General features: G+C 50.6%; 2 protein-coding genes across 3 annotated transcripts in view; both read left to right on the plus strand.

Annotated features, from left to right (window-relative positions):
- The window catches only part of LOC134404881 (retinol dehydrogenase 13-like), a 143493-nt gene that overhangs the window by 114877 nt on the left and 3133 nt on the right, over window positions 1-25483 (plus strand). Inside the window, exons 2-3 of one of the 2 annotated variants that reach the window (XM_063135854.1) lie at window positions 11717-11957; window positions 19854-20093. In XM_063135854.1, the coding sequence (XP_062991924.1) occupies window positions 11801-11957; window positions 19854-20093 (397 nt within the window). In that variant the 5' untranslated portion in view covers window positions 11717-11800. Of the gene's footprint in view, window positions 1-11631; window positions 11958-19853; window positions 20094-25483 lie in introns of those variants that run through there. The other variant, XM_063135853.1, reaches the window with a different exon arrangement.
- On the plus strand, window positions 159-7550 carry C10H2orf81 (chromosome 10 C2orf81 homolog). The gene is made up of 3 exons (XM_063136053.1): window positions 159-383; window positions 5007-5213; window positions 6540-7550. The coding sequence occupies exons 1-3, from the start codon at window positions 159-161 to the stop codon at window positions 7548-7550; spliced, it is 1443 nt and encodes a 480-aa protein (XP_062992123.1).

The following is a 25483-nucleotide window of genomic DNA, read 5'->3' on the forward strand; positions in this document are numbered from 1 at the left end:
TCCAGTCTTCCGGTGCCCCCTTGCAGAACAGGGAAGGCAGTGACATTGTCCTGAAATTCTCTTTCTGGCCTTGGCACCGTGGGGCGTTCCCCAGCCGCTCGCTGTTCCCCCTTCCAAACCTTGATGCTGAGACGTGTGCTTGGTTTCCCCTGCAGAAAATGACATCCCGAGACCGCGTGGCTCTAGCCAAGTCCCGGGCAGAGAGGTCCCGCCCTCCCACAGTGCCCATTCCCCAGGTCGAAATCGTCCCGGGGCGCTTGTCAGAAGGAGACTGGCTCTCTCTGCTCTCCTTTGAGGAGGCGGAAGATATTGTGGGGGACATCCTGGCCGGGCTGATGGATCAGGGCTTGGAAGAATGCTTCAAGGTCTATCTGACCCGTCAGGTGAGCAGTCACCCCCACCCACCCCGAGCCACCGACAGGTTCCAAAGCTCCCCCTGCGAAACACTTCAAAGGGCACTTGGGCCGCCTGTGAGCAACAGGAGTCTTCCGGAGCAAGGCGGGGAGGACCGTGATGGGCCTTGGCTCTCTGCTGGAATCCCTTTTGCTTTGAACTGTCACCTCCTAGGAAAGAGGGAGTTGCTGAGCTTAAGCCTGCCGAGAACCCGGGCGATTCATCTGTTACGCTTGCGGCACGAGGAAAGGGCACTCTGCCCTCATCACTAGGCTATTAAAAATGTTCAACAGCAAGGCCCAGACAGCGCAAGCAACTTCTGAGCTGTTCGGGGTTGTTTAGCTGGTTGGCCACTGTGCGAACAGAGTCCTAGACTAGACGGACCCTTGGTCCGATCCAGCATCAGGGCTCTTCTAATGTTATGTTTGAGCATTAAAAGCCCAAGCTGGCTGACCTGGAAAGCTTTGCCTCTACCTTGTCTCTTTCCAGCTCAGGCTTCTCTAGCCAGGGCTCTTGAGAGACGATTTGGGCTTCTTTCAGAAGGTTCCCTGCATTTCGTTCCACACTTTGGGTTCAGCCGGTGAGAAGGACTACTACAAATGATAAGGATCTTGGAAGTGTTGTAGATCACAAGCTGAATATGAGCCAACAGTGCAATATGGCAGCAAGAAAGGCAAATGTTATTTTGGGCTGCATTAATAGAAGTATAGCTTCCAAATCACGTGAGGTACTGGTTCCTCTCTATTCGGCCCTGGTTAGGCCTCATCTAGAGTATTGGTCCAATTCTGGGCTCCACAATTCAAGAAGGACGCAGACAAGCTGGAGCGTGTTCAGAGGAGGGCAACCAGGATGATCAGGGGTCTGGAAACAAAGCCCTATGAAGAGAGACTGAAAGAACTGGGCATGTTTAGCCTGGAGAAGAGAAGATTGAGGGGAGACATGATAGCACTCTTCAAATACTTGAAAGGTTGTCACACAGAGGAGGGCCAGGATCTCTTCTTGATCCTCCCAGAGTGCAGGACACAGAATAACGGGCTCAAGTTAAAGGAAGCCAGATTCCAGCTGGACATCAGGAAAAACTTCCTGACTGTTAGAGCAGTACGGCAATGGAACCAGTGACCTAGGGAGGTTGTGGGCTCTCCCACACTAGAGGCCTTCAAGAGGCAGCTGGACAACCATCTGTCAGGGATGCTTTAGGGTGGATTCCTGCATTGAGCAAGTGGGTTGGACTTGATGGCCTTGTAATAATAATGATATATTTATTTCTTACCCGCTTTGGATCGAGACGGGGAACAACATTAGAACAGCAATCAACACATCTTAAAAATTCTTGATTTTACATTGATCTGGATAGGCCTGCTGGAAAAGGCTAGTCTTTAAGGCTGCCTTAAAATCACACAGAGAGTTAATTTTACGAATCTCCTCTGGCAGGCCATTCCACAATCTGGGGGTGACAGAAGAATAGGTCCTCTAGGAAACTGATGTCAGCCTACTTTTAGCGGACTGAAGTAAGTTCACCCCAGAGGACCTGAGTGTGCGGGGCGAACTATATGGGAGAATGCGATCCCACAGGTAACCTGGACCCAAACCATTTAGGGCTTTAAAGGTAATGACCAACACTTTGTACTTCGCCCGGAAACTAATTGGCAGCCAGTGGAGTGATTTTAATGTTGGGGTAATATGCTCACCCCTAGATGTACCGGTGACCAGCCTGGCTGCCATATTTTGAACTAGTTGAAGTTTCCGAACTAGGAACAACGGTAGCCCTATGTAGAGCCCATTGCAGAAGTCAAGTCTTGAGGTTACCAGCGCGTGCACTACTGTCTTTAGGTCTTCCAACTCTATAAAAGGATGCAACTGGCACAACAGCCTAAGCTGATAGTAGGCACTCCTGGCCGTCGCATCTATCTGGGCTGTCATTTGGAGCGATGGATCCAGGAGCATCCCCAAACTGAACACAGTCTTTCAGGGGGAGTGTAGCCCCATCCAGAACCGGTTGAAACACCTCCAAATCTAGGTCAGAGCCCTTGACAGCAAGCACCTCTGTTTTGTCTGGATTCAGCTTCAGTTTGTTTTTCCTCATCCAGCCCATTACTGCCTCCAAGCATTCATTCAGAGGAGACACACCTTCCTTAGCTGATGCTGTTATTGAAGGCATAGAGAAATATATTTGGGTGTCATCAGCATACTGATAGCACCCCGCCCCATGCCTCCGGATGATCTCTCCCAGCGGTTTCATGTAGATGTTAAACAGCATTGGGGATAGGATGGCACCTTGTGGTACGCCATACAACAGCTCCTTTTTTGAGGAGCAACTATCCCCAAGCATCACCATCTGGAATCTACCTGAGAGGTAGGACCGGAACCACTGGAGCACAGTGCCCTCGATCCCTAAACCCCCCAGGCGTTCCAGAAGGATACCATGGTCGATGGTATCGAAAGCCGCTGAAAGGTCCAAAAGTACCAGCAGGGACACACTCCCCCTGTCAATGCTCATGCGGAGATCATCCACTAAGGCGACCATAGCTGTCTCAACTCTGTATCAAGCCCTGAAGCCAGTTTGAAATGGGTCTAGAAAATCTGTATCACCCAAGACTGCTTGGAGTTGGAAGGCAACTGCCCTCTCAATCACCTTGCCCAAAAATGGAAGATTTGATACTGGTCTGTAATTATTAAGTTCCAGGGGGTCCAGGGAGGGCTTTTTTAGAAGTGGCCATACCACTGCTTCTTTTAAACATGGTGAAAAACTCCCCTCCCTGAGAGATGCATTAATATGTTGTAGTTATAGTCTAACTGCATCTCCTCCCTGGGCAACCAGCCAAGAAGGACAGTTGTCTTCCTTACTCGTCCAAGCAGCTTGTCCACATCATCAGTACTCACCAACTGAAACTTATCCAGTGTAATCCTACTCACAGAGTTGCTGGACACTTCAGCTTCAGCTTCTGTTATAACGACGGCATCTAAATTGGCTCTTATCCGAGAGATTTTATCTGTGAAATGATCATTAAATGCATCACAGCGAACTACCGAAGGCTCTAAAACTGGGTTCAGGGGAGGAGGTGCCCGAGTTAGACTCCTCACCACCCTAAACAGTTCTGCTGGACGTGAATTCGCAGCCGCAATGCGGTCAGAGAAGAAAGCTTTCTTCGCTGCACGTATTGCCACCCCATAGGAACGAAGATGTTCTCTATGACGTGCCTTGTCGGATATGAGACAAGTTTTCCGCCATCGGCGCGCTAGTCGTCGACCTTCCCGCTTCAACTTCCTGAGATCTTCTGTGTACCAAGGTGCCCGATTGGAAGCAGGTCGGAGAGGACGTTTGGGGGCACTCGTGTCGATAGCCCTAGTTAGGTCTTGATTCCATCTATTCACCAGGGCTTCAACAGGATTGTCAACAATACCAGCCATAGCACCCTCTAAGGCTTTCTGTAGGCCCCTTCCAACTCTACTATTCTATGATTCTATGATAAGGAAAACCTTAAAGGTTATTTCTCCACTTTCTGAACCCCATGGAACAGAAAAGGCTCTCTGCCCCTAGAAGAAACAGGCTGTGCGGGGTTTCTCTGCTTGCCGTCTCTCCTGCCAAGCATCAGTGAACTGAGTTTGGCTGTCTTGAGCATTATTACTGTGGCTTCCCCTAAGCTGGCACCTGATCGTGGTCTTAACAAAGGGCGTATGCCATGGAGCATACAAGATGGTGGTGATTAGACATGCTTGCTCACTCGCTCGCTCACTCTTTTTCACACACATGCACAATACACACACTGTATGTTGATTACATTGCAGTGAAAGGATCCCTGATTGGCTATTATTATTATTATTATTTATTTATATAGCACCATCAATGTACATGGTGCTGTACAGATAACACAGTAAATAGCAAGACCCTGCCGCAACCAGCAGCTCTACATCCACGGAGCCCTGAAACAGTGAAGGACTCGAAGGAGGAGCCTTCTGGCCTTTGTGGCTGGCTTGTCCAGCTCTTCTCCTATCTGGGGCTGGGGGCAGACAAAGAGGGCTGTACATTGGGGAGAGCCAATTGATGTCTATATACGGCAGCCGGGCGAGCGCTCGTTAATGTTGGAAGAGAGGCGTCACAAAGGAATCCCGTAGTTTGAGTATATCTAGCACTGTAGCAGAATGCACTGTGGCTGCACTCGGGACCCTGGTTGGTACCGGCTCTGGCTCTCAGGGCTGACAACAGGAGAGCGCATCCTCCTCAGCGCCTCTTGGCAGAGTGCGTAAGCAGTGTGGTGGCGAATGCCATCGGGGTGGTGGGGTGGCTGGCTGGGCCCTTCTGGGTGTTTGGTGCTTCAGAGGAGGCTCTGGACTCGTGGGCTGCTTTGGAAAGAGCTGACCAGTTGGCTATTGAAGGGGGGGGCAGCGGCTTAGGAGAATATCTCTTTACTCCGTGTTTCCCTCATGTGCCAGACGCTGGTCCGTGTGCTGTGCAGTCGACATGGGAAGGAGTAGTGGATCTGAAGAGAGATGTTTCGCTGTTCACGGAAGGGCAGCCTGAAGTGTGGGCAGTGGGCTGACTGGCGGAAAGGGGATGTGAAACTTGCCCCCGCCCTGCCCTCTCGCTCATCCTGAGCCTTGTCTGCTGTCCCCAGTGCATCCCCTTCGTCATCAGCCAGGCACGGGAGGCCATGCTGCAGCTCATTGAGTGGCGCTTCCTGGTACGGGACGAAGGCGAGAGTGACGTGCCGGCAGATCCCACCTGGCAGGAGGATGAGGAGCCGGCGGCCTGCATCACAGACTCCTGGGCCCAGGGTTCTGTGCCTGTGTTGCAAGCCCTGCCGAGTCCGGAGGAGGGAGAGGTACGGTGGCAGCGGGGCTGGCCCAAGGCAACGCCTGCTCGATACCAGCAACGGCATGGCTCGGGTCCTGCTGGGAGGGATGTGGACAACTTGAAAAGGCGTCGAGGGAGAGAGCTGGGTGGGGAGGTGGCGAAGGGACTCGAGGGAAGGCAGGAGGGCTGGCTGCAAGCTAGGAGCTCAGCCCCACTGAATGTGATGGGACCCGCCTCGGGTCAGGCGTTTGGAAGGATGCCAAGGGAACAAGGGAAGAAAGCATCACTATGCTCCAGTCGGAATCGGCCTGGGAAAATAGCTCCCGTAAGAGTGGCACCAAAAGAACGGGAGGCTTGACTGGCCGAGTTCTTAACCCACGGTGGCACAGCAGAGGGTCTCGGTTCAGAAGTGAAGCAAACCGTAAAGCCTTCGCTGTGAAGGAGCTGCAGGTTCGCTTCCAGGCGGGCGTTGGTGTTCCTTCCCAGCTCGTTCCAACACGGCGTGGCCACATCCGCTGCCGCGAGCCAGCCCAGAGGGGGAGGGGGAGGGGGGCTGCGCTTCCCCTCTGTGTCAGGAAATCCCGGAAACTCCACCCCGTTGGGCACGACCCACGATTTGGGCAAATTTACGTATTTCATCCTTTTACCTGAGCTGTATCAATGGCAAGGGTGGGCAATGTTGTTGGACTCCAGCTCCCATCAGCCCCAGCCAACAGCTAATTGTGAGGGATGATGGGAGTTGGAGTCCAATGACATCTGGAGGGCCACAAGTTGCCACCTCTCATCTACAGCATATTAAAGTGCCCCAAGGCCATCTCCAAATGGGGACCCTCTATAGCCACGTATCCGGATCACGCCAATGTCGTGTAAACCCGGCGCTTCTCGGGATTTCCCCCCTGTTCTGCTGAGAGTTTTGTTTATTTCTTTGCAACGTTTGTATACTGCTCCACAACTAAACAGATTCCGGAGCGGTGAACAACAAGAGGTAAAATTATACCAAGATAAAAGGAGTGAAACACGGTATTATAAATTAGTCTTTTGAAAAGCAGAGTGCCCAATTAAACAGTGGTGGTTCAACCAAAGAAGACTTCTGGGGAAAGAGCTGTTTTCAGGAGGCCCAGAGAACAACGGCCCTGGCCTGGCCTCCAACGGCCTCCAGGCAATTCCTAGGTCGGCCGAGGTTACGGCTCTTCAAACCCCAGCTTCCTTTTGATCTCTCTTGGCATGCCCAGTCTTAAAACTCGCCTCTCCTGCCGTACTAGCAAAGTGGGGTGGGTGGGGTGGGGGTCTGTTGGGCTCAGCCCCACCTGGCTTTGCAGCCCGTGGTTTCTCTCGCTTGTGTCTTTCCCTCCAGGTTCCTTTAGCTGAACCCCCAGAGGAAGCTCTGGCTGAAGAGGAGGTGCCTGGCCAGGTGGATCCCGCTCAGGTGCCCCTGGGATCCCTTCGGTGGGAGGGGGAGCAGTTGCCCCCGCCGTCCCTGCAGAAGGTCAAGCCCGTGAAGTCGCACAGCAGTAGGGTGCTGTCCAAGCCCGGAGTTGAGCCCCAGCCTCCAGCCGCCGCTCCCACAACACCTGCGAAGTACGGGCTTTCCTTCCAGCCCTACTCTGGGCCTCTGCACTCCGCCAGGTTTGACTCCATCGTGAAGCCCCTGCCTGGTTCTGAGAAGGCGCTGCTTTTGCAAGAGCTGTCCCAGATCCCCGCGGAGGACAGTAGCGTGCTGTGTAGCTCCCATCCGCTGCTGCCCCCGTCCTGCAGCAACCTTCTGCGCATCCAAATGGGGCGGCCGCCCAACATCAAGGACGTGTTCTACGACAAGTCCGGCAACGTCACGCTCGTCCCTCGCCTGGACCCGGCGCGTTTGCCCAAGCGGTGGATCAAGCCGACCGTGGAGGTCGTGGACCCGGACGTGGAGTCCCAGCGGCAAGAGGCTCTGAAGTCTGTCTCGGGCCGCTGCAGGCAGCGGCGCCATCCCAAGCTCCGAGCGGCCGGAGCAGGCGCGGTGGAGCTGGGCAGCAGCGTCCAGCCGCAGGGGGTGCTGTGGGATGGGCCAGCTACGGTCTCGGGGAAGAGCCTTCCTGCGCAGGCGGCTTGGGCCCCCCCTCCGCCAGGGAGCATCCTCGAGCCCACCAGCCTGGTCTTTGTCAAGCCCACCCTGCTGGTAGAGAAGGTCGAGCTGGCCCCAGGGGTGACCATCAGGCCCGGAGGCAGCACCAGCCGGCACCTCCCGCTTGCTGCATATCGCGAGGAGGTCGAGAAGGTGCGGGGGGAGCTCCGCCCCATCTGCCCGCAGCTCCCGTGCCCCGCAGCTGCTGTGGACCAGCTCATCCCAGGGCCGCGCCCCCTGCTGCCACGGACCGGGAGGTGAAGGCCTCCGGTTGGCCCTCTCAGCTTTGCCCCAGGGTGCAATAAAGAGAAGGTCTTTGAGCACGGCTCTCTCTCTCATTGGCCACTTCAGGCTGTCTTGCTAGCGGCCACATGTGCGGCCACAAATGGAAAGGGCAAGTGGTTCGCGATAGCCTCCTGCTCTGGCCAAGAAAGCCTGACCCCGATCCTAGATGCGTTCCTGTGGAAAAGGGAGTATACTCTGTGTATACTCAGTGGCACTTCCTAGCTCCAATGAAGCAGGGGATGAGGCCTCGTGTCTGGTTCCTCCAGAAAGGGAGCCTGCTTTAGGCTAGGCTGAGGGGGAGCTCTCCATTCTGAGAAGAGTCCAGGGGAGTCACAGCCCAGAGGTTATTATTTATTTATTTATTTATTTATTTATTTATATAGCACCATCTATGTACATGGTGCTATACAGAGTAAAACAGTAAATAGCAAGACCCTGCCGCATAGGCTTACATTCTACTAAAATCATAGTAAAGCAATGAGGGGAAGGGAATGCAAACAGGCACTGGGTAGGGTAAACAGGCACAGGGTAGGGTAAAACTAACAGTGTAAAGTCCAAACAGCATCAAGTTTTAAAAGCTTTAGGAAAAAGAAAAGTTTTTAGCTGAGCTTTAAAAGCTGCAATTGAACTTGTGGATCTCAGATGTTCTGGAAGAGCGTTCCAGGGATAAGGGGCAGCAGAAGAAAATGGACGAAGCCGAGCAAGGGAAGTAGAGACCCTTGGGCAGGCGAGAAACATGGCATCAGAGGAGCGAAGAGCACGAGCGGGGCAATAGTGTGAGATGAGAGAGGAGAGATAGGAAGGAGCTAGACCGTGAAAAGCTTTGAAGGTCAACAGGAGAAGTTTATATTGGTCTAGAGATCTAGAGATCTTTCCTGCCTGGATGCTCAGGGGCCCTTGGGTAGAGACTAGCTAAGTGGGGTGAAAACATAAGTGGACGTGAGTGCAGGTACCCACATCGTTGGGGGCTCTCGTAATTTTCCCCAAGTCCAATTATGGTGGGTAGTATGCCTTCATCTTATGGAGAGACCTGTTGACTGGATTCATTATTCAAAGTCCATAGAGAGCACAGGTGGGCAGCCCTTGGCCCGGGGGCTGCTCAGGAGTGCCTCCTGTGGCCTGTCGCGTGGCCTGAACCCCGCCCCCAATTTGCCATCAGAATTTAGAGTTCTCAGAGTATCAGTAAGCAGGTGGACGGGGAGATCTGGTGGACGTTGCTTAGGTAGACTTCCAAAAGGATTTACACAGAGCGCTTCACCATAGATTTCTGAAAGCATTTATCAGTCATGGAACAAAGGGAGAGAGGCCCTTTCATGGATCAGTAACCGGTTAAAGAACAGATAACAGAGAGTAGGAAAAAATGGTCAATTCTCCCAATGGAAGGACGTCAATAGGGATCAGTATTGGGACCAATGCTTTTCAACTTGTTCATAAATGATCTGGAATTAGGAGTGAGCAGTGAAGTGGCCAAGTTTGCCAATGACACCAAATCATTTAGGGTGGTTAAAACAATCAGCAATTGTGAGGAGCTCCAAAGGGATCCCTGCAAGCTGGGAGAGTGGGCATCCAAACGGCAGATGCGGTTCAGTGGAAGCAAGTGCAAAGTGATGCACGTTGGGGCAAAAAGCAAACAAACCCAACTTCAAATATAAACTGATGGGATCTGAGCTGGCGGTGACCGACCAAGAAAGAGATCTTGGGGTTGTGGTGAAAAAGCTCGATGAAAACATTGACCCAATGCATGGTTGCTGTAAAGAAGGCAAATCCTACGTTAGTTAAAATTAGGAAAGGAATCAGAAATGTAACTGCCAATATCATATTGCCTATATACAAATCTATGTTATGACTACACTAGGAATGCTGTTGTCAGGGAGAGGGAGCTTTGCAACCCACAAACTCTTTTATTCAATTAATAGCATTGTGTTGTACCCCGCCTCGATCCAGAGGGAGAGGCGGGCAACAAATAAACTTATTATATTATTCACACCTGTAGGGGCTGAAAAGGCTGGGAGCTGCCCTCTGGGATTAATTAGCTACACAGGGCATTTGAAAACAGGGCAGTTGCCTTTCAACTGAATGGGTTTTCTGACAGGCCTTTTTGGGGGGCCCTCAGGGAGGATTGCCCCAGCCCAACTTCCGATGGGCAGCCTGTCTGGTGGAATGCCTCCCACCTCTGCCCGCTTAACTCGGTGGTTGGCTCTGGCACCTGTCAATTCTGATGCTCCCTCCCTCTCCGACAGAGGCCGAGTTCCCACAAGGAGATGGGAAGATGGCCTCTGAGCCGGGCATGAAAAGCTCCTGGAAAGGTTCCTCCCTGACTCCTGGAAAGTCTTGAGGAATTTCTTCCTCTGCTCCCTGTCTCAGTAGGGTTCTACAAGCTCTGACTCCAAGTCAGAAACCAAAGCAGGGAGCCTGTGTTAGACAAGTTCTTAGCCCTCGAGGACGAGATCCAATTCAGCCCTCAAGAACGACACCACACTTACAGCGACAGAGGGTCCAAAGCGCTTTATTGATTATAATCAAGATCTGATAGTTTTGAAAGCAACAGACAAAGAATTGGGAATTCAGCAGGGCTTTTCAAGCCTGAAAAGGGGCAGTGCCCCACAGCAATATTAACCAATCAGCCTCGTTTCTCTCTGCCCGAGACTATACCTGGGCTCAATCCTGACCACTATGTACAGTTCTGGTAACTGCAACTAAGAAAGGATTTTGTAGCATTAGTAGAAATGCAACTAAAATGATAAAAGGGCTGGAGCAACTCCCCTACTGTTAAAGGTTACAACGTCTGGGACTGTGTTTAGCATAGAGAAAAGACGAGTAAGTGGGAGAGAGATGATAAAGGTGTACAAAACTATGCATGATGTGAGGAAAGTGGACCGGGGGCGATTTTTCTCCCCCTCTCATAATACTAGAACCCAAAGGGGTCGTCCTATTGATGGGAGATCCAGGACAGATCAAAGGAAGGACTTCTTCACGCAGCGCATAGTTAAACTATGAAATTCACTACCACAAGAGGTAGCAGCGATGGCCACCAAATAGGATGGCTTTAAAAGGGTTCGATAAACTCATGGAAGATAAGGGTAATGATGGCTACCAGTTCTGATAACTATATGCTACCTCCTATTGTCCAAATCAGCTCCCTGTGAGTAGCTACGCGTGTTGACAAAAGAAATACTCCAGTGGAGGTTTGAAAGGAACTTTAGGAACAAGTGACTTTCCATCCTGGAGTAGGATGGCTCAGTTCAGCCACGAGGTCAACAACCCATGAGGCAGGGAGCAAGAAAAACGAGGAGGAAGTAGAGGGAGGAGACAGGAAAGGGGAAAACAAACAGCCCAGCAATCCCCTCCCATCTTGTTCAGGTACACATTAACTCTTTAGCGCTGTTCTGTGTAGTTCAAAGACTTGGTACATTTCCCACACAGTGACCTGTAGCCCGGGTTCTGCTAACACAGCCTTCCTCCACCTGGGGCGCTCCAGATGTGTTGGACTGCATCTCCCAGAATGCCCCAGCCAGGGTAGTCCAACACATCTGGAGCGCCCCAGGTGGAGGAAGGCTGTGCTAACACCTCCAGTATCGGAGGCAGTGTGCCCATATATGCTAGTTGCTGGGGTACATGGGTGGGAGGGTGCAGCTGTGCTCATGTCCTGCTTGTGAGCTTCGCACAGGCAGCTGCTGGGCCACTCTGAACAGAATGCTGGAAAGGGTGGCCCCTTCTCTTTGGCTGAACACACAACCCTCCCGTTGAGTTTGTCCCTGATGCCCTGGGTTTGCCCCCAAAACTCCGGCTGGGAGAGCAGCAAGAGGGCTGCTGGCTTGCTCTGTTTTTGTCCCTCTGGGTGTAGAGGCCAAAGCATCTTGCAACAGATCTCTTTGAAAGCGTTCTGCTGCCTTCTGATAAGACGTGCTCTTAGGCCTTGAGCCCTTGGCACAAGATGACTTTTGCTGTTGCAAAGTCGTTTCTCATTTGTTGCTTTTCTCAAGGTTAATGCGGTCTCCACGTGACTTGCTGCTCACCTCTATTCTGGTTGGAGTGAGTCTGTTCAGCAGATCTGAACTGTGGCCCTAGTGCAACCGTTAGCGCACTGGCCGCTCCCCACATCTCCTGCAAAGGATCTGGGTCTCTGCCAGACGAGGAGGAAGAGCAGCAGCAGCAGCAAGGAAGAGAACCTCCCAGCACACACTGGTCAGGGCCACTGTGTCCCATCCCTGATCGACTGGGCTGCAATGGACGCCCTGGCTCTCTTTTCCAACCCCATCTGGTTTATCTGCTCCTTTGCCTTGTCCGTGATGCTCTGGGCTGGAAGAAGGTGTAAGTGGAGGCCTGATGCTTGTCCTGTGGACCTGAGTGGCAAAACAGCCATTGTCACTGGAGCCAACTGTGGTGAGTCTGCACGTGGGACCGGGCTTGCAGGATGGAAAAACAGGAGAGCAGCTGGGGGGTGGGGTGGGGTGGGGTGGGTGGCCCAGCACTTGCCAAGCTCTGCAGCTGTAGCGTGGCTAAAGCAGGGGCAGGCCTGGCCCTCGAGGCACTGCAAGCAGCCCCAGATGTCACGGGGGGTGGGGGGCAGAATATGTTTGGCCCTGCCTGCCTGCGAAACGCCACGTATGCGGTCCAAGCGGCGGGCTTCCTTACAACGTGGCCGGAGCTGCTGCAATGTGGCCAGCCGTGATCCAAGAGTTGTGTCCCTCGGATTCTGCAGAGCTGCTGCTTGATTCGGCACAGTCTTGTAGGCCAGGGCCTGCTGAAGACTACAGAGAAGCCGGGTATTGGGGAATTATTGTTTACTTGAGATTTATTTATGATTTTATTTAAATCGCCTTCCGTCAGGTTCCCATTTCTTGTCTATTAAAACATAGCACTGGCCAGGAGAAGTTCTGTCTTGATGCCTGGATGCCCTTTCTTCCTTTCACACAGACAGCAGTCTACAATAGACTAGAATGTTTATATTAGAAGGAAGTGATATTACCCCCACCTTTCATACTTTATTATTATTATTTATTTATTTATATAGCACCATCAATGTACATGGTGCTGTACAGAGTAAATCAGTAAATAGCAAGTCCCTGCCGCATAGGCTTACATTCTAATAAAGTCATAGTAAAGCAATAAGGAGGGGGAGAGAATGCAAACAGGCACTGGGTAGGGTAAACAGGCACAGGGTAGGGAAAAACTAACAGTATAACTAATAGTCTAAAGTCCAAGTAACATCAAGTTTTAAAAGCTTTAGGGAAAAGAAAAGTTTTTAGCTGAGCTTTAAAAGCTGAGATTGAACATGTAGATCTCAGATGTTCTGGGAGAGCATTCCAGGCGTAAGGGGCATGTCCGGGAAAGCCGCCAAATGGCTTGACAAAGAAAGATAAAACCAGCCGGTAGCTAGGCAACGAAGGTGTTTATTTACAGAAGCTAAACAGTGCAGGGAAAGGAGGGGAAAACGGGGGTTTGACTGCAAAAGTCAAGGAACAGGAACAGTTCAAGGAGCAGGCTTGTAGAGTAGTCAATGTCCAGTCCAAAGTCAAGGGAGCATGGCAAAGAGGAGATTCGATAATGCAGTCCAAGTTCAAACACAGCCAACAGTCAGTGACAAACCAGTAACACAGTCCAGAGTCAGGGGCAACAACAGGCAAGACGTAGTCACAAACCGGTCCAAGGTCGAAGCAGGAATCCAGAGTAGGCAGACATGGTCACGGGGTCCGGGAATCAAGACAGGAATCAGAATCCAGGCGTTCAGGAACAAGGCACAAGGTCACAAGATCCAAGAGCAAAGGCTTCTGCCAGAATGCTCAGATAATCTCTGACCACTTTGCATGGCTCACAGCTGCACTTTTATCCTTAGTCAGAGTGCTGAGTCATGGCCTCTCAGCTGATCCCTAATTGCCTGGTGTTTCTGGTGGAGGCGGCGAGACCGGCGTCTGGTTGCCTTCTCCGCCCGCAACTGGCTGAAACCAGGCTTCTCCGCCTCCTCCTCAGACCTCTGCAGCTCCTCCGTAGTCTTTGCTGGCATCAGGCCCTCAGAGCTAGCAGAGGTCCCAGCTGGCCTTGGCTCTTCTCCCTGAGGCTCTGCCACAGTCTCTGCCAGTCCAGCCTCCTCACTACCTGAGCTGGGCTTCTCGGTACTAGGTCCAGCCTCTGCCACCTCCTCCTCATCTCCTGACTCCATCTCTATGCAGGGCATGACAGGGCAGCAGAAGAGAAGGGACGAAGCCGAGCAAGGGAAGTAGAGGCCCTTGGGCAGGCGAGAAACATGGCAACAGAGGAGCGGAGAGCACGAGCGGGGCAATAGTGTGAGATGAGAGAGGAGAGATAGGGCAGAGCTAGACCGTGAAAAGCTTTGAAGGTCAACAGGAGAAGTTTATATTGGATTCTGAGGTGAATTGGAAGCCAATGGAGAGATTTCAGAAGTGGAGTAACATGGTCAGAAGATGATCTTAGCGGCAGCGTGGTGGACAGAAACCAACGGACTGATGTGAGAGGAAGGAAGGCCAGAGAGAAGAAGTATTTTCAATACTTCATTGAAAAAGAAAAGAGTTAGACTTAGAACAAATTTGCCGGCAAACGCTCTGTCCGCCTCTCACCCAAGAGATGTTCTCTTAGAGTCGGGAAAGCAGGCCGGAACCTCGTCCATCAGATGAGGCCTCCTGTCATATCTTTAGTTCCATGCCAGTTATTACACTTAATACCATATTTCACAACTGCTCCATTTTAAACTTGCTGATTAGTTATTATAAACTGAAGTACTTTGGCCACATAATGAGGATACCCTGGAGAAGATGCCCTGGAGACTATCCATCTACAACTCGGATAGTCCGCCCTTCTCAACCCCAACCGTGGCTCACCTCTTCCCTCCGCTACCTTCGCTCTTGTTCCCGGGCAGCTGAACGCCTTTGGCGTAAGACCAGGGACTGGGCGGACTTTGTCCACTACAAATTTGTTCTCTCCTCTTTCTCTTCTGCCATCTCACTGGCCAAACAGCAGTACTACTCAACGCTGATCCAGTCAAATGCTAGGCATCCTCAGCGGCTCTTTGCGTCCTTCAATTCTCTTCTGAAGCCTAATCCGCCATCTCTCCCCGCCTCTCTGTCTGCTAATAACTTTGCCTCTTTTTTCAATGCTAAAATCCAAACTATCCGCTCTGATCTGGCCAGCTCTGCTCCTCTTCCAGTTCCTGTTCCTCATCTGTCAGTTCCTCCTGCAAATTTCTCTGCGTTTCCTTCGGTCTCAGCGGATGAACTGTCTACAATACTACGCTCTTCGAAGCCTTCCACTTGTTCTCGTGATCCGATTCCTTCTCGCGTCTTTATTAATCTTATTCCTGCTATCCTCCCTTCCTTGCTACATATTATTAATCTTTCTCTGTCCTCTGGTTCATTTCCTTCTGCTTTTAAACATGCTACAGTCTCTCCCATTCTCAAGAAACCTACTCTTGATAGGCTATCTCTGTCTAACTACCAACCTATTATTATTATTATTATTTATTTATTTATTTATTTATTTATTTATTTATATAGCACCATCAATGTACATGGTGCTGTACAGATAACACAGTAAATAGCAGGACCCTGCCGCGTAGGCTTACAATCTAATAAGTTGTAGTAAACAATAAAGAGGGAAGGAGAATGCGAACAGGCACAGGGAAGTGTAAACAGGCACCGGGTAGGGTGAAGCTAAACAGTATAGAGTCAGAACAAACTCAATATTTGAAGGCTATAGGGAAAAGAAAAGTTTTTAGCTGAGTTTTAAAAGCAGTGATTGAGTTTGTAGTTCTCAAGTGTTCTGGAAGAGCGTTCCAGGCGTAAGGGGCAGCAGAAGAAAAAGGACGAAGCCGAGTAAGGGAAGTGGAGGTCCTTGGGCAGGCGAGAAGCATGGCATCAGAGGAGCGGAGAGCACGAGCGGGGCGATAGTGTGAGATGAGAGAGGAGAGATAGGAAGGAGCTAGACCGTGAAGAGCTTTGAAGGTCAGCAGGAGAAGTTTATATTGGATTCTGGAGTGAGTTGGAAGCCAATGAAGAGATTTCAGAAGTGGAGTGACATGGTCAAAGCGGCGAGCCAAGAAGATGATCTTAGCGGCAGAGTGGTGGACAGAGACCAGCGGACTGATGTGAGACGAAGGAAGGCCAGAGAGAAGAAGGTTGCAGTAGTCCAACCGAGAGATAACCAGCGCGTGAACGAGAGTCTTGGCAGAAGAGACAGACAAAAATGGTCGAATCCTGGCAATATTATACAGGAAGAAACGACAGGATTTAGCTACTGCCTCGATGTGAGGAGTAAAGGAGAGCAAGGAGTCAAATATAAAGCCAAGACTACGAGCTTCCGTGACCGGAGTAAGCGTGACATCGTTGACAGTAAGAGAGAATGAGAGGTGAGGAGAAGGTTTAGGAGGAAAAACAAGCAATTCAGTCTTTGCCATGTTAAGTTTCAAACAACGATGAAGCAGCCAGGCTGAGATACCTGTCTCTTTATTGCCGTTTGTTTCAAAGATCCTGGAGCGTGCGGTCTACTCTCGCTGTCTTGACTTTCTTTCTAGTAACTCTGCTTTGGATCCTTTTCAATCTGGATTCCGTCCTCTGCATTCCACTGAAACAGCCCTTACTAAGATCACCAATGATCTCCTTACTGCCAAGTCTAAAGGCCATTATTCCGTTCTTATTCTCCTTGATCTAACTGCAGCCTTTGACACGGTTGATCATGATCTTCTCTTAGATTCCCTTCATGACCTTGGATTTTGTGGCTCTGTCTATAACTGGTTTGCCTCCTATCTAGCGGGTCGCTCTTTCAGCGTGTTGGCTAATGGCAGCTCGTCTTCCTCCTTTCCCCTTTCAGTAGGGGTTCCGCAAGGCTCAGTGCTTGGCCCGTTGTTGTTTTCCTTATACATGTTGCCCTTGGGCAAGCTTATTCAATCTCATGGCCTCCAATATCATCTGTACGCCGATGATACACAACTATATCTGTCATCTCCGGAACTTTCTCCTGATGTCCACGATCGTATCTCGGCATGTCTTTCAGATATCTCAGCTTGGCTGCTTCATCGTCGTTTGAAACTTAATATGGCAAAGACTGAATTGCTTGTTTTTCCTCCTAAACCTTCTCCTCATCTCTCATTCTCTCTTACTGTCAATGATGTTACGCTTACTCCGGTCAAGGAAGCTCGTAGCCTTGGCTTTATATTTGACTCCTCGCTCTCCTTTATTCCTCATATTGAGGCAGTAGCTAAATCTTGTCGTTTTTTCCTGTATAATATTGCCAGGATTCGATCATTTTTGTCTGTCTCTTCTGCCAAGACGCTTGTTCATGCGCTGGTTATTTCACGGTTGGACTACTGCAACCTTCTTCTCTCTGGCCTTCCTTCTTCTCACATCAGTCCGTTGGTTTCTGTTCACCACTCTGCCGCAAAGATCATCTTCTTGGCTCGCCGCTCTGACCATGTTACTCCGCTTCTGAAATCTCTTCATTGGCTTCCAATTCACTTCAGAATCCAATATAAACTTCTCCTGTTGACCTTCAAAGCTTTTCACGGTCTAGCTCCTTCCTATCTCTCCTCTCTCATCTCACACTATTGCCCCGCTTGTGCTCTTCGCTCCTCTGATGCCATGTTTCTCGCCTGCCCAAGGGCCTCTACTTCCCTTGCTCGGCTTCGTCCATTTTCTTCTGCTGCCCCTTACGCCTGGAATGCTCTTCCAGAACATTTGAGAACTACAAGTTCAATCGCAGCTTTTAAAGCGCAACTAAAAACTTTTCTTTTTCCTAAAGCTTTTAAAACATGATGTTGTGCGCACTTTATACTGTTAGTTTTACCCTACCCTGTGCCTGCTTACCCTATCCTGTGCCTGTTGGCATTCTCTTCCCCTCCTTACTGTTTTACTATGATTTTATTAGATTTTAAGCCTATGCGGCAGGGCCTTGCTATTTACTGTTTTACTCTGTACAGCACCATGTACATTGATGGTGCTATATAAATAAATAAATAAATAAATAAATAAATAATAATAATAATAATAATAATAATAATAATAATAATAGGTAAAGTGGAAGGCAAAAGGAAGAGGGGCCGACCAAGGGCAAGATGGATGGATGATATTCTGGAGGTGACAGACTTGATCTTGGGGGAGCTAGGGGTGGCAATGGCCGACAGAAAGCTCTGGCGTGGGCTGGTCCATGAAGTCATGAAGAGTCGGAAGCGACTGAACGAATAAACAACAAAGGCCCCTCTAGACCCCTTAATCCAAGTGCCTCTGACCTATGAGCATCATTGCTGACATCTTTGCTAATGCCAGAGAAACTTTACAAGTCCCTGACTTCTCCTAGCTTCCTCTCTCCACTCTGCGATTGATAACTTTTTAAAAAGTGCAGCAATCACAAACATTTTTCTTTAACTCTCTTTTTTAAAGTAAAAATGACTATCCTACCCAAAGAAGTACTTCCAGAAATTTACTCTAGCTCAAACTAGGCCCACGGAACCAATCTTTTATCAGGCCTACTAATCTCTGAACTTCTTAGCTATTCTTCCAAAATATAACTATACTATCTTATGTGATCTGTACCACTCTGCTATGTAAGCAAAGCCTTAAGGCAGGTTTTAAATAACCTTCGGTCTGAAGTAAGCTCTGCTACAAGCCCTTGAACCTTCCTCACAGCCAGTGCTCAGCACAGATTGTGCGTGGCAGCAGAGCCACGGGATGTGGTCCCAGCGGCCCAGTTGGTTTGATGAGTGGGAAAGGGGAGGCTGTGCCAGGAGGCCTCCCCCTCCCCAGCAGAAGGCCCCTGGGTCAAAAGCAATGAGTCTGTCCTGGTCCAAAAGACTTGCAGTCATGGAGAATCTCTGCAGATGAAAGTTTGTCCCAGATTCTTGGGCAGGGCAGGGCGGGGTGGGGCGGGGGGGACGGGACACAGAATTGGAGGGAATGAGCCAAGTTCTTAATTGGTTAGTGTGGCGATACCCACCTTTCTCTCCCTTACGTATGTCTGAGGTTTGTATGTCTAGTGAGTGCGGAATGTTTGACTGAGTGGGTGTGGCTAGTGATGCGGTGAGAGGGGGAGGGAGGAGTATAAATAGGTCGGCTGAGGGGATTGTGAATGTTAGTTTTGTTTGTTTGGTGGGAGTTTTGGTTTTAGTCTGGGAGTTTTAGTCTGGCTTGTGCTTCGTGAGAGTGTTTGGTGTGAGGAGTGAGAATTTTAAGGGACTTGGGATTGTTATTTTGAATATAAAAATATATAAAAATCTCCCACACTAGAGTAATTCAAGAGGCAGCTGGACAACCATCTGTCAGGGATGCTTTTGGGTGGATGCTTTAGGGTGGATGCTTTAGGATGGATTCCTGCATTGAGCAAGGGGTTGGACTCGATGGCCTTGTAGGCCCCTTCCAACTCTGCTATTCTATGATTCTATGAAAATATGCAGGGTTGATCTGAATTGAAATACTAAAGATTTGTTAAATTTCAATAAACTTTACTTTGTGTTTTGTTACCACAAACCACATGTCAGCTTGGATATATTACCTGCTCTATTACAAAGTGTAAAAACATCTAAAAATACACCTCCTGTTCCATACCTCAGTAATAGAACCTATTTGCCAAACCACTTTAGCTTGTTCCCTCACATATAGGGGAGAGATTGAGTTGTTTTTACCCTTTCCTCAGGCTTGGGAAGGCTAGGCAAGGCCTTCTGTATGAGGTCGGTGCCGTCGTAGTTAGGATTTCTCAGATTGGATGGGTGTTCAGGGTAACGGACTCTAACAAAGGAGGTTGAGACTGGCTGGCTCTCTGACATGTGAAGTGAGGGAAAGGGGCGGATCATGTCACTATCCGTACTCACATGTACTGCAGACGTAAGTGAGATATTATAAAAACTGTGGGATGGGCCAGCTACTGGCTTACTGATATTCTGGGCAGCTTGAACTGCAGACTGCCTGGGCAAGGCGGCGTTGACCTGCAGACTTTGTGCCCTGGAGCAGCTGCGTCCCTTTCACCATCTTCCACCACTGCTGCACAACTGAACAGGGCACCGCCTTGGAAATGCAGCCTATGGCAGAAGAAGCCTCTGGCTGCCAGGTCCCATTTGATTCCCAGCCCAATACTGAAGGGGGGGATGTCTGTGGTGGAGACCCACGTGTCCAGCCAGAACGGCAAAAAAACCCCGAGCCTTTCCGCTGGTGAGAAATCTGGTGGCATTTGTATGGGGCAATGGTGGCTCTGAGACTGATGGCCCAGAGTGGCGGAGCTGGTGCCACGCTGCATCCCCCGGGCCACGAAGGCAGCCGTTCTCAACTCACACGCTTCCCACAGGGATCGGCAAGCATGTTGCTCTCGACTTGGCACGCAGAAATGCACACACCATCCTGGCCTGCCGCAGCAAAGAGAGAGGGCAGGCTGTGCTGGAGGAGATCCGCCGGGCCACAGGGAACCCCCGCGTGCAACTCCGCATTCTGGATACCAGCTCCATGGCATCCGTGCAGGATTTTGCCAGGCGGTTCCTGGAGGAGGAGACACAGCTGGACATCCTGGTCAACAATGCAGGAGCTACAGGTAACCGATAGGAGGGCGGAACCCGAGGCAGTCAGGCCTGTGAGGGGCCAAGAGGCCCACGGAGCCTGAGGCTCAAGTCCCGATTCAGCCCGGGCCTCTCTGGGTGGCCTCGAACAAGCCACAAGCCACGGGTAGCTTATTTATTTATGTATTTATTACATTTTTATACCGCCCAATAGCCGAAGCTCTATGGGCAGTTCACAAAAATTAAAACCATAACAAAACAACCAACATGTTAAAAGCACAATTACAAAGTACAGTATAAAAAGCACAACCAGGATAAAACCACATAGCAAAATTGATATAAGATTACAGAGTTAGAACAGTAAAATTTAAATTGAAGTTAAAATTAAGTGTTAAAATACTGAGAGAATAAAAAGGTCTTCAGCTGGCAACGAAAGGAGTACAGTGTAGGCGCCAGGCAGACCTCTCTGGGGAGCTCGTTCCACAGCCGTGGTGCCACAGCAGAGAAGGCCCTGCTCCTGGTAGCCACCTGCCTCACTTCCTTTGGCAGGGGCTCATGGAGAAGGACCACTGTGGATGACCTTAGGGTCCGGGCAGGTACATATGGGAGGAGGCGTTCCTTCAAATAACCTGCCCCCAAACCGTTTAGGGCTTTAAATGTCAATACCAGCACTTTGAAGCTTCCAGGCAGAGGGCTCCGAGCACTTCTGAGGAGAAGGCCCCAAGCAACTCTTGGGGCTGTTCTTCTTCCACAGGTCTTTTTGCGGTAAGAAAGAAGGTGGAAGAAGTGGCAGGAGGGCTGTGGGTGGAAGAGGGCAAGATAAAGTTCCATGACTGAGGCGGGGCCAAGGCCTGGCCTGGAAGCCCGCCCACTGGGAGTCAGGCACACAGGCCGTTGCCACCACCCGAGCTGCCTGGCTTGCTTCCTGCCAGCTCTGGAAACCCGAAACACACATACAGCAGGATGGCCCTGAACTACTGGACTCTGCCAGGGGGTTCGCAGCTCCTCCTGGCCAGGGCCGAGCGATGGAGGAGGACCGGCAGCTGCATACCTTGGGGGCTTCCAGGGAGGCTTTGCTCCCAGCAGCGCCCAGCCTCATTCATCGCGTCCTACGGAGGACCCAGGGGCAGCGGCTGCTACACGGAGCCCCCTCCCATATTTCCGTCCATCTTTTTTTCTAAACCTGAAGACGCCATTAAAGTGCCGGTGGTGGTGGTGGTGGGAAGAGAAGAGAAGAGGAAACGTCTTCTGACTGATGGCCCAAGCAGCCCTCTGCCCGGAAGCCCTCCGCGGCTTGCAGGCTCCCCAGGAGCGCCAGTCCAGGGGCTGTTAGAAACAGCACAAACAACTCAGGATCTTGCAGCATCTTAAAGACGAACACGCTCATTCTGACACACGTTTCCATGGGGGACAAAATCTTATGGGATGGCACAGAGGTTCCCAGTCTCCTGGGGCCTTATGGGCACATGCGTCAAGGAAGTGCCATGATGAACAGCCTCACAAAATGCTCCTCTCTCAAAACGGCCGTTCACTCAATCCCCTCCCCCACCCCGCAACAAATCATTTCACAAAACACAGACAACTCGCCCAAGTTCAGGAGTGCAAGTCGGAGAGGGGGGTCTGAACCCCCAAACCCACCCGTTCTCTCCCTCACACACCCACACCTCACCAAGGAAGACACATACAAGCAGGTGCCAGTGGGAAGGGTCCCCCCTTTCCTTTTAAAAATCATGTTCGCAAGGCAGCCGCAGAGACGGCCGAGCAGGGCTCAGGATGGGGCCCCAGCTGGGTTCCCTCTGGGCGCTTCTGTGCCCACACGAGCCGGGGCGGCAAGTGGCCCGGGTCCCCCGTCCGGAGCTGCACGTTGCAGCTTGCTCAGCCGCCCTGGCAACAAGAGAGCCTCACGGGTGGGTGCCAGGGCCAGCCCTGGGTTGGGGGGGGGGCTTGAGCAAGGGCCCCTCCCTGCCCCCCTTCTCCCTGCCCTTGCCGCCACTCTCCTTCTCGGGGAGGGGGCATTCCCTGCTTTCCCTTCTCAGCACGGCCAGCATCATAGAATCATAGAATCATAGAATAGCAGAGTTGGAAGGGGCCTACAAGGCCATCCAGTCCAACCCCCTGCTCAATGCAGGAATCCACCCTAAAGCATCCCTGACAGATGGTTGTCCAGCTGCCTCTTGAATGCCTCTAGTGTGGGAGAGCCCACAACCTCCCTAGGTAGCTGATTCCATTGTCGCACTGCTCTAACAGTCAGGAAGTTTTTCCTGATGTCCAGCTGGAATCTGGCTTCCTTTAACTTGAGCCCGTTATTCCGTGTCCTGCATTCTGGGAGGATCGAGAAGAGATCCTGGCCCTCCTCTGTGTGACAACCTTTTAAGTATTTGAAGACTGCTATCATGTCTCCCCTCAATCTTCTCTTCTCCAGGCTAAACATGCCCAGTTCTTTCAGTCTCTCTTCATAGGGCTTTGTTTCTAGACCTCTGATCATCCTGGTTGCCCTCTTCTGAACACGCTCCAGCTTGTCTGCGTCCTTCTTGAATTGTGGAGCCCAGAACTGGACGCAATACTCTAGATGAGGCCTAACCAGGGCCGAATAGAGAGGAACCAGTACCTCACGTGATTTGGAAGCTATACTTCTATTAATGCAGCCCAAAATAGCATTTACCTTTCTTGCAGCCATATCGCACTGTTGGCTCATAGGAGAAAGTTATCACCCATACATGTCAGGAATTTCTTGGAAGGGCCGCTTTTGGCAGTAATGGTCTCCCAACAGATATCAGGGTAATTGAAGTCCCCCATTACTACTACATCACACTTCCTTGAAACACTGGTAATTTGTTTCTCAAAAGTTTCGTCCTCGTCTTCTCCTTGATTGGGTGGTCGGTAGTAGACTCCGATGATCATATTCTTTTTATTCCTAGCCCCATTTATTTTAATCCAGACGCTCTCGGCGGGGCTCCCAATCTCATCCGCCTGTATTTCTGTGCAGGGATAGGTATTTTTAACATATAGTGCAACTCCACCTCCCTTTCTATTTCTTCTGTTCTTTTTGAACAAGTTATATCCTTCAATTGCTATATTCCAGTCATGGGAGTCATCCCACCAAGTTTCAGTTATACCTATCAAGTCGTATTTGCCTTCATGTAATAAGAGTTCAAGTTCATTCTGTTTGTTTCCCATGCTCTGGGCATTAGTATAGAGACATCGAAGACCATGTGTTTTATAGTCTGGCTTTGTTCCTACCTTGTTGCAGACACTATTTTGGGACACTGTTGGAGCTGTTCTCTGTACTGTGGTGCATTGGCCTTCATCCATTGTTGCCTCAAAATTTACGTCTCCCACCCCTGTAAGATTCAGTTTAAAGCCCTCCTGATGAAGTTCTTCATGCTGTGGCCGAACTCATTCTTTCCAGCCCTTGTGAGGTGCAACCCATCCCTTGCCAGCAGTCCATGTTCCAAGTAGCGTAGCCCGTGGTCCCAGAATCCAAAACTCTCACGACAGCACCACTTTCGAAGCCAGTCGTTCATCCGGAGTATTTTTCTTTCCCTTTCTAATCCTCTTCCAAGAACCGGGAGGATGGATGAGAAAACTACCTGGGCCCCAAAGTTCTTCAGTTTCCTTCCCAGAACTTCAAAGTCTGAAATGATTTCTTCGTAGCTCTGCTTGGCGACATCATTTGTTCCCACATGGATGAGAAGAAAGGGGTATGTGTCCGTTGTCTTTATGAGCTTCGGTAACCTTTCAGTCACATCTCTAATCTGTGCTCCAGGGAGACAGCACACCTGGCGAGTCCATGGGTCTTCACGACATACTTGGGTTTCAATCCCACGCAGCAGGGAGTCTCCCACAACGACTACTCTTCTCTTCTTCTTGGTTGACCTACCTTCTGTCCCTTGGTCACTGTTGCATGGTGTCTCCTGTACTTCCTCCTCTGCAAACTGTCCTTCAGTCTCATTCTCCAGAAGCTGAAAGCGGTTGCTTAACTCCAATGGCCCCACCGGTGCAGAACGCCCTCTAATTCCTCCTCTCCTAACTGTCACTCTTTTCCAAGGAGTTTCCTCTTCATTGGCTTTCCTCCCCTCAGCATACTCCACTTCGGCTTCAGCTGGCTGTTGTTCTTCAATCTCATGTGCTTCTTGTTGCTGTTGCAGTTCCACCGTTCGGTCTAAGAACTCCTCGACTTCTCTTATTCCTTGGAGGGTGGACACTCGCTGCTCAAGTCCCCTCACTTTTTCTTCCAAAAGTGCCACCAGCTTGCACTTGTTGCAGGTATATGCCATGTTGAGCTCAGGCAGAAACACGAACATTGCACACCCTTTGCAGGTCACCACCTCTAGGGACTCCTTTCCATCCATATTGTCGATTTCTGCTTTGGTTTTTTTCCTTTTTGATTATAGTAGAATTGCCTTTGCTTTGTTGTGTCCTCTCTGAAGGTACACAACTATATGAGGATGTCTTAAGGGAAAGTAATCTTTTGGGTTTTTTTTGCTTTTGTTTGGTGGTGGTTTTGTGGGGGTTTTTTCTCTTTATGTTTTTCTTTTTTTTTCCCCCCACCTCTTTTTTATTTTTATTTTTTATTATTTTTTTATTATTTTATTTATTTTTTTAAGAGGCCTCCCCCTTGACCTCCCCTGCCGAACTCCCCCTGTCAAACTCCTGTTTGCTCTTCCTGTTAGCTCGCTCCCTGGGAATCTGGCTTACTTTTATAGCTCCTACTTGAGCTGGGCCAGCTGCTCTTCCCTGCTTCTGCTTAGCTCCAAGTCAGGAACCAGAATGAGGTCACTGAAATGCCAACAACAATCAACAACAATCAACAGCAATTAGGCACTGATTGCTGAGCCCAACTGACAATCAGGCCACTCCCCCTTCAGCTCCTGCAGCAACTATTCACACCGACCTCTCACTCAGCACTCAGGAGCACATGGCAAGCACACGGCCTCTTTGAATTGGCAGCCTCCTGGGTTTCCTTGAGGCTTCTCTTCTTCCCCTGTCCTTGGTCTCCTCTTCCCCTACACTCCCCCTGTCAAACTACTGTTTGCTCTTCCTGTTAGCTCGCTCCCTGTTCGCTCGCTCCCTGGGAATCTGGCTTACTTTTATAGCTCCTACTTGAGCTGGGCCAGCTGCTCTTCCCTGCTTCTGCTTAGCTCCAAGTCAGGAACCAGAATGAGGTCACTGAAATGCCAACAACAATCAACAGCAATTAGGCACTGATTGCTGAGTCCAACTGACAACGCAAGAGGCAGGTGAACAAGCAGGTGGCCAGGAGGAGGAGGAGGAGGAGGAGGAGGAGGAGGAGGAGGACCACCACCACCGAGGGCGGCCCTTGTCAGCGGCCCCTGCTAGGGTGCTGGCCCTCAGCTGGGGCCCAGCCATGCCTACCCTTGATGCTGCCCCTGGCCTGGCGGGTGTCGCAGTAGAGCCACAGGAC

Source organism: Elgaria multicarinata, chromosome 10, assembly GCF_023053635.1.
Source record: "Elgaria multicarinata webbii isolate HBS135686 ecotype San Diego chromosome 10, rElgMul1.1.pri, whole genome shotgun sequence".
Classification (NCBI taxonomy): Eukaryota; Metazoa; Chordata; class Lepidosauria; order Squamata; family Anguidae; genus Elgaria; species Elgaria multicarinata.

What these genes read in the sequence shown, in the direction of transcription:
- C10H2orf81 (XM_063136053.1), top strand. Translation starts at nt 159, where the DNA reads ATGACATCCCGAGACCGCGTGGCTCTAGCCAAGTCCCGGGCAGAGAGG. An exon ending in AGGTCTATCTGACCCGTCAG is followed by an intron (nt 384 to 5,006) that starts GTGAGCAGTCAC and finishes TGCTGTCCCCAG; the next exon opens with TGCATCCCCTTCGTCATCAG. An exon ending in CGAGTCCGGAGGAGGGAGAG is followed by an intron (nt 5,214 to 6,539) that starts GTACGGTGGCAG and finishes CTTTCCCTCCAG; the next exon opens with GTTCCTTTAGCTGAACCCCC.